General features: G+C 40.8%; 1 protein-coding gene across 2 annotated transcripts in view; it reads right to left on the reverse strand.

Moving 5' to 3' along the window:
• The window catches only part of LOC124115635 (ATP-dependent DNA helicase Q5-like), a 34,983-nt gene extending 14,618 nt beyond the window's left edge, over positions 1–20,365 (reverse strand). Inside the window, exons 1-10 of one of the 2 annotated variants that reach the window (XM_048387752.1) lie at positions 20,201–20,365; positions 17,025–17,683; positions 15,697–15,914; positions 14,491–14,653; positions 13,142–13,224; positions 10,232–10,453; positions 8,953–9,076; positions 3,885–3,989; positions 1,477–2,295; positions 429–662 (exon numbers count right to left, since the gene is read on the reverse strand). In XM_048387752.1, coding sequence (XP_048243709.1) covers positions 429–662; positions 1,477–2,295; positions 3,885–3,989; positions 8,953–9,076; positions 10,232–10,453; positions 13,142–13,224; positions 14,491–14,653; positions 15,697–15,914; positions 17,025–17,683; positions 20,201–20,357 — 2,784 coding nt within the window. In that variant the 5' untranslated portion in view covers positions 20,358–20,365. Of the gene's footprint in view, positions 1–428; positions 663–1,476; positions 2,296–3,884; positions 3,990–8,952; positions 9,077–10,231; positions 10,454–13,141; positions 13,228–14,490; positions 14,654–15,696; positions 15,915–17,024; positions 17,684–20,200 lie in introns of both variants that reach the window. The other variant, XM_048387751.1, reaches the window with a different exon arrangement.
• Between the last annotated feature and the right edge of the window lie 646 nt (positions 20,366–21,011).

Consider the following 21,011-nt stretch of genomic DNA (forward strand, 5'->3'; position numbering starts at 1 on the left):
TCAGCACCCATCCGACCTGAGTACTCGAGTTACCCGTCCCAGCCTTAGTCCATAGATCCAAACCACGGGCCCCTAGACCCCTCTATATAGCAACATGCATGTACGTGTGTGTGTGTGTGTGGCTGCTTGTACTAGTCCGGACTGATGCCGATTTATAGTGGTAGCTCACTGAGATACCATGCCGCAGTTTAACATGAATACCCCACTCAGACACAGTATACTGACTCCGAGTCGACAAGTCCTTGTTTTAGCCCCTTAATCCGAGCGCCAGACAGGGTAACAACAAGTACCATATTTAAACGTCTTTTGGTATGACACGCCCGAGGATCGAACCCCGGACCTTCCGCTCTCCGGGCGCACGCTCTACCACTAGACCACGGAGGCGGTCTTCTCTACAAGAACTAAGCAGGGACACACTTAGAACTGACCTTTGTAGCAAACCTGCCATCTTTGTAATGGGGAGTGAGGTACTTGACGACAAGGTCTGCAACTCCTTTCAACTCTGTGGAACTCTTCTGTATGCGTAGAGGCTGGTTTGTCTGATCGCCTTCCTTCATCGGATAGGCCTTCATCTCAGTTGGGGAGTTGGGACTGGCTTCGTCATGGCTGGGTTTGGCTTTCTTGGCTGGTGGGCTGCATTTCTCAGACTTGTCCGGCTTGTCCTTAACCAGAGGAAATCAATTATGTTCTAGGTGAGGTGAAATGGGGTATAAAGTCGCTTCCATGATTATAGCAAAGTTGTTGTTGTTTGTTGATTAACGCTGCACTCAACAATATTCCAGCTATATGACGGCAGTTTGTAAATAATCGAGTCTGGGCCAGACAATCCAGTGATTGACATCATGAACATCGATCCACGCAATTGGGACACGATGACATGCGTCAACCAAGCCAGCAAGCCTGACCACCCAATCCCGTTAGTCTCTTCTTACGACAACCATAGTCGCTTTTTACGGCAAGCATGGGTTGCTGAAGACCTATTCTAACCCAGATCTTCACGGGTCCTGTAGTTTTCAAATCCAATGAAATGTTTGGGTAAATAAACAGTCGCAGATGTAACGTGTACGCGAGCCAGCCGCGGTCCGCAGAAACAGCTGAATTAGATTAGTATTACTTTTGTCATTTTATCTTGAGATTGTGGTTTTTGCTCAAGTCTGTTAGAAAGTGGTTAACATCCATCACTTAAGATGAAACTAACCCACCATCGTACAACTGAAATACTGTCCCAGCTGTGTCAAAACCATCTCACTCACTGCTTCAGTAGATACATAATACTAACTAACCATGGTAACATAAAGTCTTTGATAGGCATTTAGAAGTTGGGAGAAACATGAATACATGACACTTTTTTAAGGATAGCAACTTCTTTTATTCTTTGTACAATGTTTCAGACCTACTGCTTGCTCTTTCATCAGGAGAACAAAGAATACAAGAAGTTGCTATCCATAAAAAGGTCATGTATTCATGGTAACATACCTCTTTATGACGTTTCTTGTTGCTGATGTCGGATTTTTTCACACTTCCCACAGTGTCAAGGACACTAACACTTGACACTGTCCAACTGTCACTAACACTGCTGACACTTTCTTCCTCTTTACCCTTAAAAGACTGACTTTCAAAAAAGTATGTAATTTTCGGCACCACCTTGTCCCTCATTGCTGTCGTGGAGCACACAATGTCAAACTTTGCTTCACTTTCATCAGATTCTGACGATGAACTGTCCTGATTTGAAAATATTTTTTTGTAATTGGAATTTTTCCGACTGTTTTTCTGCGGCTCAGGATCCTGTGTACTGTCTACCACATTTTCTCCAACAAGATGCTCCGATGGAAGGCTACATGTTGACGAAGGCACAGAATCAGAATTACGTTCACGTGACGCAAGTAAAGAAGATGCTGTTACGAATGCAGATGAAGCACTTAGCCTTGAAGCGCCAGTGTCGGTGTTCTTATGCACCTTTGTTCCCAAGGGGAGTGATGGGTTTGTGGTGTCAGCCCCTGGGCTATTGGCTGGAGATCCTGGCCTGCCACTGGCGCTGGACTTAGTGTTAGATTCCAGTGACGTGTGCACTTTTTTGTCTTTTGTACATTTCCTTATTTCGGACACAACTCTCATAACACCAGCTTTGTACACATTTGCAATTTTATTGGATTGGAATGTTTGGTATTCAAGGTCAAGGGCACAACATCTTGGCACGTAGTCTCTTGCACTTATCCGATCTGATTCATTCTCATAATGATTAATATAGTTTTCATACAGGGCAGTCTCCAACATCTGGAAGCAATGTTCCCGAATCTAAAAACAAAAAAATAAAAAATTTAAAATAATATACACGAAGGGTTAGTTCCCTTTATAAGGTGCCAGATTCTATATTCAAAATGCAATTAATTCATTATTACATAAAAAGTTAAGTTACACTGTTCTTACAATGCAATAAATAATATATCAAGGAAAGGCATTACCAGTTTATACGTAAATATTTTACAAGAAATTGTACATAGATTCTGTCCATTGTAATCAGTGTTTGAAATCATGCATGAAACCTAAGAGTCCTTTTCATAACCATATAACCCTAAGGCTAAAAATATAATAGTCTTGGTTCTTGGACACTGCCGCATGATTACAAAGTCTACCACACATTTCGTTTTTATTTTAATTAAAAAGAAAAAAATCCTTAAATATTCTGCATCTTGAAGACACGACCCCAGCAGTGAAATTTAGCAATATAGCAGGCAGTTACTTCCCTTTACATTTGCCCTGCTTTACTGCACGTCTCGTGTTATGGTCATGGCGGCAATATATGTACAATCTAGGCGCATTTGCAAATTTGGTCAATGAAAACATGAAATAAATGATAAAATATCACTAGCCATAATGATTAACAAATTCCAAAACATGAAATAAATGATAAAATATCACTAGACATGATGATTTACAAATTCCATTGTATTTTCGTACAATGTTTCATATGCATGGACTGAGATTAAGTGTGTATTTGTCTCGTAAAATAAGCCGGAAATAGCAATCAGCTGTTCACACATTTTCTCCCCGATCTATAGTTGATAGTGTGTTGTATGCTCACAAAAATGTCTTCGCGTTGTGAAATTAAATTGAAGCTCATTGTATGTGTGTATTCTGCACACACTGGTAGTCGTACAGTGATCAAATATTGTATTCCAGTATTTTCCTCAACAAGGAATACATTCAGTAGGAAGGCCCTATCCCTGGCTGCTTGCACACAACAGCTCATTTGGTAACATACTAGTTTCCAGAACAAAAACAAAAACAACAAGAGTTTGCCACTAACGTGGCTGTATCCCCCGCCCCTGTTGCAGAATTTATGACATAATTAAATCTAAACAAACCCTAACCTTTTTTAACCGAGGTGGAACTTGTCATGGACATTGAAAAAAAAAAAAGAGTTTGGAACCTAAGTCCATCTTGTTGCCATGGAAACGTAAAAAATAAAAATTTCTAAAATTTCTAAATAGCAGAAGGCACCAGTTCAGCATGTACCTGACAAACCTGCAAAGTTTCATGAAAAAATATTGAAAGGATTCTGAGTGCCGCCCACACGCACTGTATTTGTAAAAACCTTTGCCCGGGAACCAATCCTTAAGCCTAATGTTGAATAGTCATTAAATGTCAATGACCTCTTGAATTTCTAACACGAGTAACTACCACCAGTGTATGAAATGAAGAGTACAAGTCAATGTTTTTTTGTCATTACACTAATGTTCAAGACAAAAGAACAAGGAGGTGGTTCCAGGATTCCAGTACTATGACAGAACATAACAAGGACCCTTCTTAGTTTCTGATGCTAACTAAATAATAGTACAGGTACTTCAGTTTTGACAAATGTTTGGCAGTGACTACGAACCAACCTTGACTGTGAGTTTAGGAATCTTTTGACTGGACGCATCTCTGAGTGGACAGTCAAGTGTTGGGGGTTTGAAGTCATTCTCTGGGCGACTGCTTGGCTCACCATCCTGTTGTCACAAAAACAGAATATTTCATACATTCTTGACATCAATCATGTCAATGTTATTCTTATTCTGAACCAAGGGTAGTCAAATAGGGCAACAAACAGCATTCATAGTCTGTGATAATGGTATTCGACCTGGGCAATAATGTTATTCATACTCCGCAACAAACTTCTTCATACTGCACAATAATGTTATTTACACCTGGCAACAATGGTATTCAAACAGAAGAAAAATGGTAGTTGTATTGACAGTAATGTTATTCGTATTGGCAACAATGTTAATTTATTCATACTGGCACCAATGTTATTCATACTCAGCAACACTGGTATTCAAACTGAGCAATATTGCTTTTTGCACTCTGAAAAACTGGTATTGAAATTTGCAGCAATGTTATTTTATTCATACTGGCTACAATGCTACTCATATTGGCAACAATGTTACTCATAGTGGCCACAATGTTACTCATACTGGCCACAATGTTACTTATACTGGCTACAATGTTACTTATGTTGACTATAATGTTACTATAATGTTACTTATATGTCACATGTTACTCATACCGGCAACAATGTTACTCACAATGGCTGCAATGTTACTGATAATGGCTGCAATGTTACTCATCCTGGCGACAATGTTACTCATAATGGTGACAATGTTACTCACAATGGCTACAATGTTACTCATACTGGCTACAATGTTACTCATACTGGCAACAATGTTACTCATACTGGCTACAATGTTACTCATACTGGCAACAATGTTACTCATACTGGCGACAATGTTACTCATACTGGCGACAATGTTACTCATACTGGCTACAATGTTACTCATACTGGCTACAATGTTACTCATACTGGCTACAATGTTACTTATACTGGCTACAATGTTACTTATACTGGCTACAATGTTACTCATACTGGCTACAATGTTACTTATACTGGCGACAATGTTACTCATACTGGCTACAATGTTACTCATACTGGCTACAATGTTACTCATACTGGCTACAATGTTACTCATACTGGCGACAATGTTACTCATACTGGCTACAATGTTACTTATACTGGCTACAATGTTACTTATACTGGCTATAATGTTACTCATACTGGCTACAATGTTACTTATACTGGCGACAATGTTACTCATACTGGCTACAATGTTACTCATACTGGCTACAATGTTACTCATACTGGCTACAATGTTACTCATACTGGCGACAATGTTACTCATACTGGCTACAATGTTACTCATACTGGCTACAATGTTACTCATACTGGCGACAATGTTACTCATACTGGCTACAATGTTACTCATACTGGCTACAATGTTACTCATACTGGCTACAATGTTACTTATACTGGCGACAATGTTACTCATACTGGCTACAATGTTACTTATACTGGCGACAATGTTACTCATACTGGCTACAATGTTACTCATACTGGCCACAATGTTACTCATACTGGCAACAATGTTACTCATACTGGCGACAATGTTACTCATACTGGCTACAATGTTACTTATACTGGCGACAATGTTACTCATACTGGCAACAATGTTACTCATACTGGCTACAATGTTACTCATACTGGCTACAATGTTACTTATAATGGCTGCCATGTTACTCATACTGGCGACAATGTTACTCATACTGGCGACAATGTTACTCATACTGGCTACAATGTTACTCATACTGGCTACAATGTTACTCATACTGGCTACAATGTTACTTATACTGGCTACAATGTTACTTATACTGGCTACAATGTTACTCATACTGGCGACAATGTTACTTATACTGGCGACAATGTTACTCATACTGGCTACAATGTTACTCATACTGGCTACAATGTTACTCATACTGGCTACAATGTTACTCATACTGGCGACAATGTTACTCATACTGGCTACAATGTTACTTATACTGGCTACAATGTTACTTATACTGGCTACAATGTTACTCATACTGGCTACAATGTTACTTATACTGGCGACAATGTTACTCATACTGGCTACAATGTTACTCATACTGGCTACAATGTTACTCATACTGGCTACAATGTTACTCATACTGGCGACAATGTTACTCATACTGGCTACAATGTTACTCATACTGGCTACAATGTTACTCATACTGGCAACAATGTTACTCATACTGGCTACAATGTTACTCATACTGGCTACAATGTTACTCATACTGGCTACAATGTTACTTATACTGGCGACAATGTTACTCATACTGGCTACAATGTTACTTATACTGGCGACAATGTTACTCATACTGGCTACAATGTTACTCATACTGGCCACAATGTTACTCATACTGGCAACAATGTTACTCATACTGGCGACAATGTTACTCATACTGGCTACAATGTTACTTATACTGGCGACAATGTTACTCATACTGGCAACAATGTTACTCATACTGGCTACAATGTTACTCATACTGGCTACAATGTTACTTATAATGGCTGCCATGTTACTCATACTGGCCACAATGTTACTCATACTGGTGACAATGTTACTCATACTGGCTACAATGTTACTCATACTGGCTACAATGTTACTCATACTGGCGACAATGTTACTCATAATGGCTGCAATGTTACTCATACTGGCTACAATGTTACTCATACTGGCGACAATGTTACTCATACTGGCTACAATGTTACTCATACTGGCTACAATGTTACTCATACTGGCTACAATGTTACTTATACTGGCGACAATGTTACTCATACTGGCTACAATGTTACTTATACTGGCGACAATGTTACTCATACTGGCTACAATGTTACTCATACTGGCCACAATGTTACTCATACTGGCAACAATGTTACTCATACTGGCGACAATGTTACTCATACTGGCTACAATGTTACTTATACTGGCGACAATGTTACTCATACTGGCAACAATGTTACTCATACTGGCAACAATGTTACTCATACTGGCTACAATGTTACTCATACTGGCTACAATGTTACTTATAATGGCTGCCATGTTACTCATACTGGCCACAATGTTACTCATACTGGTGACAATGTTACTCATACTGGCTACAATGTTACTCATACTGGCTACAATGTTACTCATACTGGCGACAATGTTACTCATAATGGCTGCAATGTTACTCATACTGGCTACAATGTTACTCATACTGGCTACAATGTTACTCATACTGGCTACAATGTTACTCATACTGGCGACAATGTTACTCATAATGGCTACAATGTTACTCATACTGGCAACAATGTTACTTATACTGGCGACAATGTTACTCATACCGGCAACAATGTTACTTATACTGGCTACAATGTTACTCATACTGGCTACAATGTTACTCATACTGGCTACAATGTTACTCATACTGGCGACAATGTTACTCATACTGGCGACAATGTTACTCATACTGGCTACAATGTTACTTATACTGGCAACAATGTTACTCATACTGGCTACAATGTTACTCATACTGGCTACAATGTTACTCATACTGGTGACAATGTTACTCATACTGGCTACAATGTTACTCATACTGGCAACAATGTTACTCATACTGGCTACAATGTTACTCATACTGGCTACAATGTAACTCATACTGGCTACAATGTTACTCATACTGGCTACAATGTTACTCATAATGGCTACAATGTTACTCATACTGGCTACAATGTTACTCATACTGGCGACAATGTTACTCATAATGGCTACAATGTTACTCATACTGGCTACAATGTTACTTATACTGGCTACAATGTTACTTATACTGGCTACAATGTTACTCATACTGGCGACAATGTTACTCATAATGGCTACAATGTTACTCATACTGGCTACAATGTTACTCATACTGGCGACAATGTTACTCATAATGGCTACAATGTTACTCATACTGGCTACAATGTTACTCATACTGGCTACAATGTTACTTATACTGGCTACAATGTTACTTATACTGGCTGCAATGTTACTTATACTGGCTACAATGTTACTTATACTGGCTACAATGTTACTCATACTGGCTACAATGTTACTCATACTGGCTACAATGTTACTCATACTGGCGACAATGTTACTCATAATGGCTGCAATGTTACTCATACTGGCTACAATGTTACTCATACTGGCGACAATGTTACTCATACTGGCAACAATGTTACTCATACTGGCTACAATGTTACTTATACTGGCTACAATGTAACTTATACTGGCTGCAATGTTACTTATACTGGCTACAATGTTACTCATACTGGCGACAATGTTACTCATACTGGCAACAATGTTACTCATACTGGCTACAATGTTACTCATACTGGCTACAATGTTACTTATACTGGCTGCAATGTTACTTATACTGGCTACAATGTTACTTATACTGGCTACAATGTTACTCATACTGGCTACAATGTTACTCATACTGGCTACAATGTTACTCATACTGGCGACAATGTTACTCATAATGGCTGCAATGTTACTCATACTGGCGACAATGTTACTCATACTGGCAACAATGTTACTCATACTGGCAACAATGTTACTCATACTGGCTACAATGTTACTTATACTGGCTGCCATGTTACTTATACTGGCTACAATGTTACTTATACTGGCTACAATGTTACTCATACTGGCTACAATGTTACTCATACTGGCTACAATGTTACTCATACTGGCGATAGTGTTACTCATACTGGCCTGCAATGTTACTCATACTGGCAACAATGTTACTCATACTGGCCTGCAATGTTACTTATATTGACTACAGTGTTACTAATACTGGCAACAATGTTACTCATACTGGTGACAATGTTACTCCTACTGGTGACAATGCTTTACTCGACAACATTGGTACTCCCACTCATCCACAATAGTATTCAACCTAAGAGGTTACTCTTCTGAAGATGCTGAGCCAGACAAGCATTGGGCACTGAGGTTCTAATTCCCACTGATTTCCTCTCACCCCTCGCCTCTTCTTGAACTCTTTCATGATCATCCGTGTCCGCTGCGACTTCTCTTTCAGTTCCTGCGCCTCTTTGTCCGGACCTTCTTCATCACTAAAGCCACGGGCATAATCATCCGACTCTCTGAACACACAGAACATCGGAAATAAGGAGAACTATCAGGGTTAGTTTTAAAGTGCAATAGTTAAAACACTATCAAAACAGTACTGAATATCCCTGGAATATTGCTGAGTTAGGCTAAAAAAAATAATAGTCTTGGTTCTCAGGCACCGCCAACATCATCATCGAGTCATTGCACGATGTGCACAATTTTACTCTGCATCTCGTGTTTTGGTCATGCTGGCAATAGGAGTTTGGAAACGATCCTCCAACTTGTTTCTATCTTAAAAAACCAAGGCACCCCAACACATCCCAGTCGTATCCATAGCTACCTTCATCCACAATAGGCTGTGCCCTGGTTTGTTACCCATATATTGATCATAAGACATCCCAAATTTACTCATTCTCTTTCGAATCGTAAGCTGTAACAGCTTAGAATCTCTTTTTACCCTTTGTTAAAAATTTCAAACACAACTGCAAAGTGAGTGAGTGAGTTGGGTTTAACGCCGCTTTTAACAGTATTCCAGTCATATCATGGCGTGTCAGCTTAATGTGGGAGGAAAGCCCGAAGTGATGCAGGTCTCAGACGTTTATCACTTCGGTGAAACCCACGAGCACGGGTATGGTGCTGACAAACCTAGAAACATAATTGGGGCGAACCTGGATTCGAACCCACAATCATAGGTTTCTGGCGTGTCCAAGGGACGCAACTCTGCACAGCGAATCGCGGCGCCTTAGACGACTGGGCCACCCGCGCCCCCCACAACTGCAAAGAATGAGTGCACCAGAACGAGAAGGGGAACCCATCCCATAGGCAACAGAGTACGAGACCCTTGCCCCAGACAGCGGAGTTCTACAAGTACCACCTGCTTGCTTACAGTCTGACGACGTAAGGTGTAGTAGCCATGCGGTCTTTTTTACATTCTGAGTACGCTTTGTTAGGAAGAGGAACGACCAACAACTGCCCTCACAGGCCTTCGAACACAACCACTCGATCCTCACTACCGTTCGGTAAGCAGAGGGTTCTGGACACGACCTACTTTCGCAGAGATATCCGCGCTTCACCAAAATCTGAGCACTGGAGATTTTGAAGATGGGATTCTAACTCAACCGGCTGATGCTGCCAGATGCCTGGTTTACCCATGATTCCGGGTCATTTTCTGAAATTCCCTAACTTACTTTTTAACTCCTTTTCTGCCGCCTCCGTACATATTGCTGGCGTCTTCATCCATGAAGAAGATGCCACCTTTCCCGACGACCTTGTTGACACTGGCATAGGTCCCACGCTGTAGATTGAGCATGGTAAGTTCCACCAGCTTGGGGTTACTGCACACATCACAGCCCTCGTCACATTTGGGTTTCTCATCTTCGAAGTAGGCTGCAATACTTGCATGTCGACATCTGAAAGAGTCACAGAGGTTAAATAATATTTATGGGGCATGAATACCAGATCAACTGCCTTTCAGGATCTTCTTGGCGAATAAGCCAAGATTCAAGAGGGAAAATGGTGATGGAGTCAATTTGGGGTTACTTACGAAGAAAACAAAATAAAATATAAAATGGATGAAAAATTCACCATAGAAATACAAAGAGAAAATAAGCTCAAAATCAGAATATTATCAAACATCTTTTTTAGTAACTACTTTTGCAAAATTATAGACAGATTCAGCCCTTCCATCAGTCGCCTCTACTGTGGTTTCATTTCTACACCAAGCATTGGTAAAACTACCTGTTAGGCCCTTTCCAAGGCTCCCAGTTTGACAAAAATTTGCTCAAAATGCTTAATACTCCACTGAATATTTCATTTTGATCGGGCATCAAAGTTCACTCCGGGTCTCCGGCATGTCCATGAAGCGTTAGTCAGATCCTTACAGCGAGAGGCATAAAATCAGAGTAATAGATCTGATTGTAATTAGTGTGAGTGAATATGGCTCTATGCTGCTTTGTTGGCAATATTCCTGCAATATCATGTCAGCGGACACCAGAAATGAGCTTCACGCATTGAGGAATCAAACCTGGTCCTTAAACATAAGGAGCAAATGCCTTAACCACTTGGCTACCCTACCACCCCTGACCAACAGACCCAACTCCAGACAGGAGCTAACACATCACCAGATCTGCCCAAGCATTCAGGTGTAGGATCAGATCATGTCACATTGGATAGGTGAGGTGAGGTGAGGTGAGGTGAGGTGAGGTGAGGTGAGGTGAGGTGAGGTGAGGTGAGGTGAGGTGAAATGGGGTTTAACGTCGCGTCCAAGATCATTGCACTTATATAGCGACGTGCATACACGTGAGTGTGTTTGTGTGGCTGCTTGTACTAGTCCGGACTGATGCCGATTTATAGTGCTAGCTCACTGAGATACCATGCCGCAGTTTAACATGAATACCCCACTCAGACACAGTATACTGACTCCGAGCCGACCTTTAAGCCAACCCTTGTTTAAGCCCCTTAATGCCAAGCGCCAGACAGGGTAACAACAAGTACCATCTTTTAACGTCTTTTGGTATGACATGGCCGGGGATCGAACCCCGGACCTTCCGCTCTCCGGGCGGACGCCCTACCACAAGACCACGGAGGCGGTCAACATTGGATAGGACATTCCTCTATATCATTATCAACTTGAACAAAAAGGTTAAGGGCCCTGTTCCACAAAGCAATCGTAGCGCTAAGATGATCGTAACTTCCATACGTTAACATAGACTTATGACAGTCGTAGGGCTACGATCGCTTTGTGGAACAGGGCCCAGGATATTTTTGGATGACAATCAGTCAATATAATAGAAAATGATTTCCAGAAATCCAGACTCATCCTAAATACAACAAGAAAACAGCGTTATCACTATCCCCCGCCATGAGTGAGTCAGTTTGGTTTAACACCTCTTTGAACAATATTCCCGTTATACCAGGCATGTAACCTTAATGTGGTGCAATCCAGGAGCACAGGTATGATGCTGAGAAACCTAGAAACAAAATCAGAGTGAACTGGGTTTGGACCCCACGATCATAGATTTCAGGTGTGCTCAACATGCTCAAGGAACAGAACTCAGCGTCCCATAAAGCCTTAAGAAGTGATAAGCAGTAGGATGGCTTCATATGTTATCTGAAAATTTGAGAAAATCTGATGGCTTCATATGTTATCTGAAAATTTGAGAAAATCTGTTCAGATTAGAAATTAATATGAATGAAAGGTCCCTTCGCCGGAATAAATAAATTATGGCACCAATTTTCGAACTCAATCTTGATATGTAAAGATTCTCTTAGATAAGCTTGCAAAGTTTCATTCATGTAACATCAGTGGTTTTTGAGAAAACTTGTCCCAATTGGAGACACTTATCACTAAGTAAAAAAGGTTTTGTAAGAAAGTATTTAACGTTTTTTTAGTTATGCTCTGGAAACGAACACCACCCTTATAGAACCTAAGTCCAACTTGTTGCCATGGAAACGTAAAAAATAAAAATTTATAAAATTCCTAAATAGCAAAAGACACCAGTTCAGTATGTGTCTGGTAAACATGCAAAGTTTTGTTAGAAAGTATTCAATGGGTTTTCAGTTATGCTCCGCAAACAATCTCTACCCTATAGAACCTAAGTCCAACTTGTTGCCATGGAAACATAAAAAATAAATTTCATAAAATTCCTAAATAGCAAAAGGCACCAGTTCAGTATGTGCCTGGTAGACATGCAAAGTTTTGTAAGAAAGTATTTAACAGTTTTTGAGTTACGCTCCGGAAATGAACACCACCCTTATAGAACCTAAGTGCAACTAATTGCCATGGAAACATAAAAAATAAAAAATACTAAAATTCCTAAAAAGCAAAAGACACCAGTTCAGCATGAGTCTGATAGACATGCAAAGTCTCATAGAGAAATATTTAACGGTTTCTGAGTTATGCTCTGGAAACCATTTCGTGATGCACACACACACGGAGACACAGAACCCATTTCAATATCCCCCGCCACCTTTTCGGGGGGGGGGGCGTGGGGGGGGGGGGGTGAGATAATGAAATAATACAAATATAAATATAGTCAAATATAGTTACTGAGGCTTTATATGCTATCAGAACAGATTTTATAGAAGCCATGACTTACTTCAACTCCTCAGCAAACTTGACCAGCGCATCAAAACCGGCATTGGCAGACTTGGCTCGGACTACAGCTGTTTCCTTCTTCTTCTTCTGAAGCAAATAAGTGTTTCGCAACACACTGTTGAATAACAATGTTGCACACATGGAGCCAACTAACGCTGCAGTCAGCAGTATTACAGCTACACAACGGCAGCCAGTATTCAAGACAAACCAGTAGTTGGTAGCAATAAAACCGTCCACACAACAATCAGCCACATCACACACAACAACCAACCAATCACACACATCAGGTTAACCCACACCAAGCATGGTGTAATTAGAGAATAGTTTGCCCAAGAATAAAACAATTGGCCCCATCCGACACTCATCCTAGTCACAGGCTTGAAGTCCGAAATTGAGAGTCTTGAGGGTTCATTAATACTTTAGGGTCCCCTTTATTTTTATTTGACCACAAAGATAACTTTACTTATGTCAGTCTAGACTTTTTCACAGGTAGACAACCTTTACAAATACACTGACTTCAGCATGTTTAGTAAATAAATAACTGACTATGACAACACAATTGGCAAGTGAATGGATAATGGGTTTTAGTTTTGACAAATTCATATTTTAGTGCCACAGCCTACTTAAAAGGACATCCTTTCTGCGATTTGTGCCTAATTACTGTATAAGAATTAACCTTGAACACAGAGTGACTGGATCTTACGCTGCCCTTAACAACATCTGGAAATCACAAGGCTCCACCAAAACCCCTTGCTTCAAAACAAGGGAAACTTACCACCAATGCATTAGTAATATACAGAATTACTCTGAGGATTAACCAATAAGATTTTACACATAGCTTCTTTTTTTTTTTTAACGCCGCAATCAGCAATTTTCCAGCCATATGACGGCGGTCGGTAAATAATCAAATTGGGACCAAACAATCCAGTGATATCATGAGCATTGATCTATGCAATTGGGATACGATGACATGCATCAACCAAGTCTGATCCCGTCAGTCGCCTCTTACGACAAGCAAAGTGCCTTTTACAGCAAGCATGGGTTGCTGAAGACCTATTCTAATCCGGATCTTCACAGGTTTTTCACACATAGCTTCTTGACTTCATGCTTCCAGCTCTGCTTCACGTTCTGCAATACTCTAGCTATAATATTCCAGCGATCTGTAAATAATTGACCCCTGGACCAGAAAATTTAGGGATTGTTATTGTGAGCAATAATGTACACGATGGTGCTATGTTGACACCTCACTAACAAAGTCACCGAATCTGACCACCCTATCGTCTCTTATGGCCGACATAGGAAGCTTTGGACCTAATCTAACCTGGAATTTTCACTCAGACCCAAACTTACGGATGGTCTATTTGTGTCTGTCCGAATAAGAAAGGCAACTCGATCCCTCTCTTCTCGTGAATAGTACAGCCGACACACAGATGGCTTGCCGTCTCTCCCTGCACGGCCCGATTCCTGATAGTAGCCAGCCATGGAGGTTGGCAATGTCCAGTGAGCTACAAACCTAGAACATAATTGAGGCAAAACTTAGAGGTAGCCTGAGGAAAGAACAGTAAAAATAGTCATCATATTCAATCATACGTACAAGGAATATTCCTGTGCACTCATCATATTCGGATAAAATGCATTCAGAGAGCATGCTGGCATGATTTTGTCTCCCATTCATCTCTTCGTAAAGAATGAGTGAGTGATTTGGGTCTAACGCCGCTTTTCACAATATTCCAGTTATATCGCGGCGTGTCAGCTTAATGTGGGAGGAAAGCCCGAAGTGATGCAGGTCTTAGACGTTTATCACTTCGGTGAAACCCACGAGCACGGGTATGGTGTTGACAAACCTAGAAACATTATCGGGGCGAACCGGGATTCGAACCCACAATCATAGGTTTCTGGAGTGTCCACAGGACGCAACTCTGCACAGCAAATCGCGGCGCCTTAGACGACTGGCCCGTGCCCCCCGTAAATATGACAATGCCAACCATCATATAACATTCATAAAGTTTAGAGACATACAAACCAATGCAATCCATAATGCAATAACACTCACCAAATATATACAATTTTTTAACATTAAGGAGGAGCCTGTGGCCCTTGAGGTCTACTTGAGAATTCGAATCTAGGGAACCCAAAAATCTTTTAACAGATTTACGACAAGGAGACCTTGATTTCATGCTTAATATCACTGTCACATACTGTCAATAAATTAGTAAATCTAAATATTTTTTACATTATTTGAAATTTAGAATAATAGCCGAAGCTAAAGGTCTAAAAAAAATCCAATTTTGAAGAGCTCAGCTGAACATGCTGAGAGACGTCCTTGCTTTACCGCAACAGGCAGTGATGTGAGGAAGGTGACTTGTCATCAAGGTCACATGACGACGGCGATGGTCCAGGCAAAAAGCAGGAGTGGAATGGGAAACATCTTTGTTTCTCCACCCAAGACCATCGCCAAGCCCTTTCTTTTTGTTGTCGTAAAGTTAGCCGTGAATGCATTAAGGAATAATGCAGGATAAGTAAAATATATACCAGATTCTATCCCTGAAGACTGACCTGACATTTCTCTTATCAACACCCATACCAAAGCTGATGGTGGCGACAATGACAGGCACCCGCCCCTCCATCCAGTCTGTCTGCACTCCCTCCCTCTCAGACTGCTTCAGGCCTGCATGGTACGCCTTGGCTGGGATACCCTTGCGAGACAGCTGGTAGGCAATCTCTTCACATCCATTCCGTGTCCGACTGTAGACGATCCCACATCCAAAGTCAGTCTGAGACAAACAAATATAGGACATTTCATTTGTTTGTTTGTTGATAAATGCTGCACTCATCAATATTCCAGCTACATGGCAGCAGTTCGTCATTAATTGAGGCTGGACCAGACAACCCAGTGATTAACATCATGAGGAATTGGGAAACGATGACAAACATTCAGCCAAGTCACTGAGTCTGAACCCAGATCTCTTACAACAAGCATAGGCTGCAGGGGACCTATATTTTAACCCGGAATTCACCCATGTTTAGACATATTAGGAATTCCTCAGTGGGTTTATAACAAATGACACTTGCTTCTTACTAGCAAGGGTGGTGGGGGAGCCTAGTGATTAAAGCATTTGCTCATCAATTCATTTGGGTTCAATTCCCAACATGGGTTCAAAGAGAGAAGCCCATTTACCATTCACCTTGATGTAACCATATTCGTTCGTAAAACCATACTCATTCACTCACTCTTACTTGCAAAGTATATTATACCACAACAACAGCATAATAGACACAATTTGCATCAGTAAAAACCAAGGAAACATTCATTACTTCAAGCATGTTCAGATCCTACGAATACTATGAGCCAATGTACACTTCATGCGAGTGGCCAAGTTCACAGAATTGTCCCAGGATCCGATGATCTTGGATTCAAACCCATGATTCTTGCTTTTTGCATCTTTGGACTGCCACTGTGGTCTAGTTGTAGAGCGTCCACCCAGAGAGCGGAAGGTCTGGGGTTCGATTGCATCTTTGAACATGTACATGATGTAGGCCTGTATAAATTTGGACTTTACTCTTTCACCAAGCTGACTCTGTGACTTAACAAATAATCTGAAATACTGATCAAAGTGGTGTACATCATATCTCACCCTCACTGTACAGACTCCCGTCCCTTGGGCACACCAGAAACCTATGATCATGAGTTCAGAACCCTGTTTGCACCAATTATGTTTCTATTTTTGTAAGTACCATACCCGTGCTCATGATTTTCACCAAAGTGATGAAAGTTAATACCTGTATTAAGCCATGATATAACTGGAATACTGTTTAAAGTGGTGTTAAACCCAACACACTCACTCACTCACAGTGCCACACATTATCAGGAACATACCACCTACCCAGTCTTCTACTTTCTCTTCAGTGTCTGGATCATATCCCAGATTTTTCCGCACGAAAACAGCAAGATCTTCATGAGCGTCTGGCAGAACCTCTTTCAGACAGATCTCATAAAACAGATTCTCTCTAAAACTACTCGACTTAAACTTTATCACATTTTTCTTCATCTTCAACTGCTTCATGATGTCCTCGACAACCTGACCTGTAGCCGTGGCTGTCAACGCAAGACAAGGCACGGAAGGCATCTTGTAGCGAAGAGATCCAAGTTTGAGGTAATCCGGGCGAAAGTCATGGCCCCACTGGGAAACACAGTGAGCTTCATCAACAACAAGGTAGCCAATCAGATTCCGGTTGGCAAGAGATTCGACAAGTGATTTGAAGTGATCCGTTGCAGCCTGTTCTGGTGTGATGTAGAGCAGTTTTATCTTCGGTTTTGTGGAGTGTAGATCTGCTAGAACTCTGCTGCGTTCTTTTGTAGTCATTTTGGAATTGAGTGTGTTGGCCACGACTTTTATTGACTGTAGATGGTCCAGCTGATCCTGCATGAGAGCTATCAAAGGGGAGACGATCAGTGACACTCCATCAGCGAGGACTGCAGGAAGCTGGTAACAGAGGGATTTTCCAGCTCCTGTTGGCATGGAGACAAAGGCATCCTTTGTCCCTGGAAATGACAATCAACAATTAGGTGAGGTGAGGTGAAATGGGGTTTAACGTCGCGTCCAAGATTATTGCACTTATATAGCAACGTGCATGTATGTGTGTGTGTTTGTGTGGCTGCTTGTACTAGTCCGGACTGATGCTGATTTATAGTGCTAGCTCACTGAGATACCATGCCGCAGTTTAACATGAATACCCCACTCAGACACAGTATACTGACTCCGAGCCGACCAGTCCTTGTTTTAGCTCCTTAATGCTGAGCGCCAGACAGGGTAACAACAAGTACCATCTTTTAACGTCTTTTTGGTATGACCTTCTGCTCTCCGGGCGGACGCTCTACCATTAGACCACGGAGGCGGTCCAATCAACAATTAAGTTGATATGAATAGTTGAGGCAAGGTGAAACAGGTTTTGTTACATTCAACATGTTCAAGATTATTTCTCTCAGTCACTTTGCAATGTGCAAACATGTGTGTCCAAACTAGTGACAGAATTTTATGCTAGCTCATGCTGAGAAACCATGCCACAGTTTAACATGGATACCCTGACTCCATGCCGACCAGTCCTTGGGTTTTTCCCTTATACCGAGCGCCAGGAAGAATAACAAGAAGTAATCTTTTAACGTCTTTCGGTATGACACAGCCAGGGAATCAAAGGGACTTTCCCCTCTCCAGGTATATGCTCTATTCACTATACCACAGAGGCAATCTGAGAAGAGTAGAAAACTGTATATCATGATGATAATTATGGAGCGTGTCCATGGTCTAGTGGTAGAGCGTCTGCCAGGAGAGCGGAAGGTCTGGGGTTCGATCCCCGGCCGTGTCACACCAAGAGATGTCAAAAGGTGGTACTTGTTGTTACCCTGTCTGGCGCTCGGCATCAAGGGGCTAAAACAAGGACTGGTCGGCTGACTCAGCTCAAAGTCAGAAAACTGTATCTGAATGGGGTATTCATGTTAAACTGTGGCATGGTATCTCAGTGAGCTAGCACTATAAATTAGCATCAGCTCGGACTAGTGCAAGTGTGCATGCACGCGCGCACGCACGCACACACACACACACACACACATACACACACACACACGTGTTTAATCCAATTTCACCTCTAATGATCATTATGAACAAAATAGACGGTGGTGGATGAATGGATGCTGCTCCAGCTGCAGCCCCTGTGAGTCTGAATATCATGACCTTCAGTAAATAATTAGTCAGGTCAAATATTGTAACCCACCTAACAACTGTTCAATACATATTGCCTGAATATCGTAACCATGGAAACTACTGTTAAATAACTGTCTCCATAGTATGCAGGGTTCACTCTAGGAATTTTCTGACATGGGCCTTTCATGTGATAATTTCAAATATTCCAGAGGGTCGCCAATACAGCACAATGTTAAAATGGCCCATTGTATTTGAAAATGTGGGCCTTTTTTTCACATTTAGGGGCTAAAAGCACAAGGCCAACCCAAGAATTATCCCTGAGTATGGTAATGATACAGACCATGAAAACTCAGCTAAACCAAAATCAACCTGAGAACATACACTATGCTTTGAGCCACCACAAAATGGATGGAAATCAGCAACAAAATATCAACAACAAAATTCAGGACATGTAGGTGTGTAAATCTGATTGTAAGGTTTTATTTTTTGATTGCAGAACATTCTGATTTATTTGAATATCAACGCTAAGAATCTGATAGATTTATGAAAACATGCAACAGTGGGAAAATGAGTCTCGAATGTTTAATATTAAATATTCACGCATTTGGTGTTTGGCATGAGACTCACACAATTTCATCACAGATCATGCCCTCCCAGTCACTACTAGATATCTCACACATTTACGAAAAATAACAATTCTGTTTGAAAGAAAATATATTTTCTTCCTCAATTGGTACAATTGCAAACCATTGGACTCTTGAAGGGTGTTACTGTTCATTTGACACTTCAACATGTTGATGAACAGAGGACGGGTTTGCTGCTGTTTATAAGCAAGTGTGACATTCAGACTGACAGAATTGTAGGGTGGATTCGTAGCTATGTATTTGGTGTAACTGTCTTATTATTAAATTGGCGCAGTACATCGATATGACCTCACAGCTCTCAGTTCTACTTAAATGTTGAGCCTTGACTGAATATATGACTTATTCATCAAGGTGCAATATGTTTGTAACTGATCACGAATGTTACCTGAAAATGTCATTACACGACACCAGTTGGTGAAATCAATGAGACACGATAACTCAATACCGTATCCGCGTACTAGGCCTATATTGGTATCCTATATCAAATTTAACCAATCTGTCGACCCAATATAACGAAATTTGCAAACACAAACTGTGATACTTGTCGTTGGTATTGTATGTAAATCCACAAAACAATAGCCAAATCCGTTATACCATATGTGCAAAATACATGTACACATAATCAATCCGGTTCATTGCAAAGTCAGCTCTATTTGTTTCTGATCAGAAATTGAGACCTGCTGGCCCCGAATAGCAGCGACAGTATATCTCACAAACCTTCTGCAATGCTAAGGACCGCCTGTCTTTGCAGCTGACTTTTGAATTCACCATGCCCGAAGACATTTTTCAACGTTGCGTACACTCTGTCCTCCAGAAGTTTGGAGTTAGATGACATTTTACCGAAGGAAACATTGACCAAAACATCCAGTGACATGTGGCGTTTTTCCGCCTTCTTCTCACAAGAATTACCTTTATTATCTCCCTTTGACCATGCACAATGCACGCCGCTCAAAAAAGAAAAGTAATATTATTCATGTTTCAAAACATTTCCACTTTCACTTTCAATTACTTTAAATAAGTTAGACTCTTAAATGAACTCCTCGGAAATAATGTGACACTGTAGAACTATATGATATTATTTTTTCTTTTCCTTTTCTTTACATTCCATAATGCAACGTAATGACGGTCAGATCGTCATATCAGTATTGTACAGTGGAGGAAGACACTTGCATTTAAATTGTAAATTTTGATAGTTAACAAAGTAAGCTTCCTTCTATCGCCTGTTTTTCTGAATGCATAAAAAAAACATTGAAACATTTTTATAACTTCTTTCAAACAAAGCTTCAAATTTATTGTTTAATTTTAGACATTAATTTAATTATTCGCATTTTTATATATTAAGGCTGTCCTGGTATAAGCTGCTGGTTTAATCATCACCATAGTTGTAGCAAATAGTCAAGAACCAGGGCCCACTTGCACAAAGCAATCTTAGCACTACGACTATTGTAAGCCTATGTTAATGTATGGGAGTTACGATCTGAGAACCTGAGATAGCAGTATTTTATTACGTTTTCTAAGGAAGATCGGT

The sequence above is a fragment of the Haliotis rufescens genome, unplaced genomic scaffold (assembly GCF_023055435.1).
Source record: "Haliotis rufescens isolate VD_foot unplaced genomic scaffold, xgHalRufe1.0.p SCAF_7, whole genome shotgun sequence".
Lineage (NCBI taxonomy): Eukaryota > Metazoa > Mollusca > Gastropoda > Lepetellida > Haliotidae > Haliotis > Haliotis rufescens.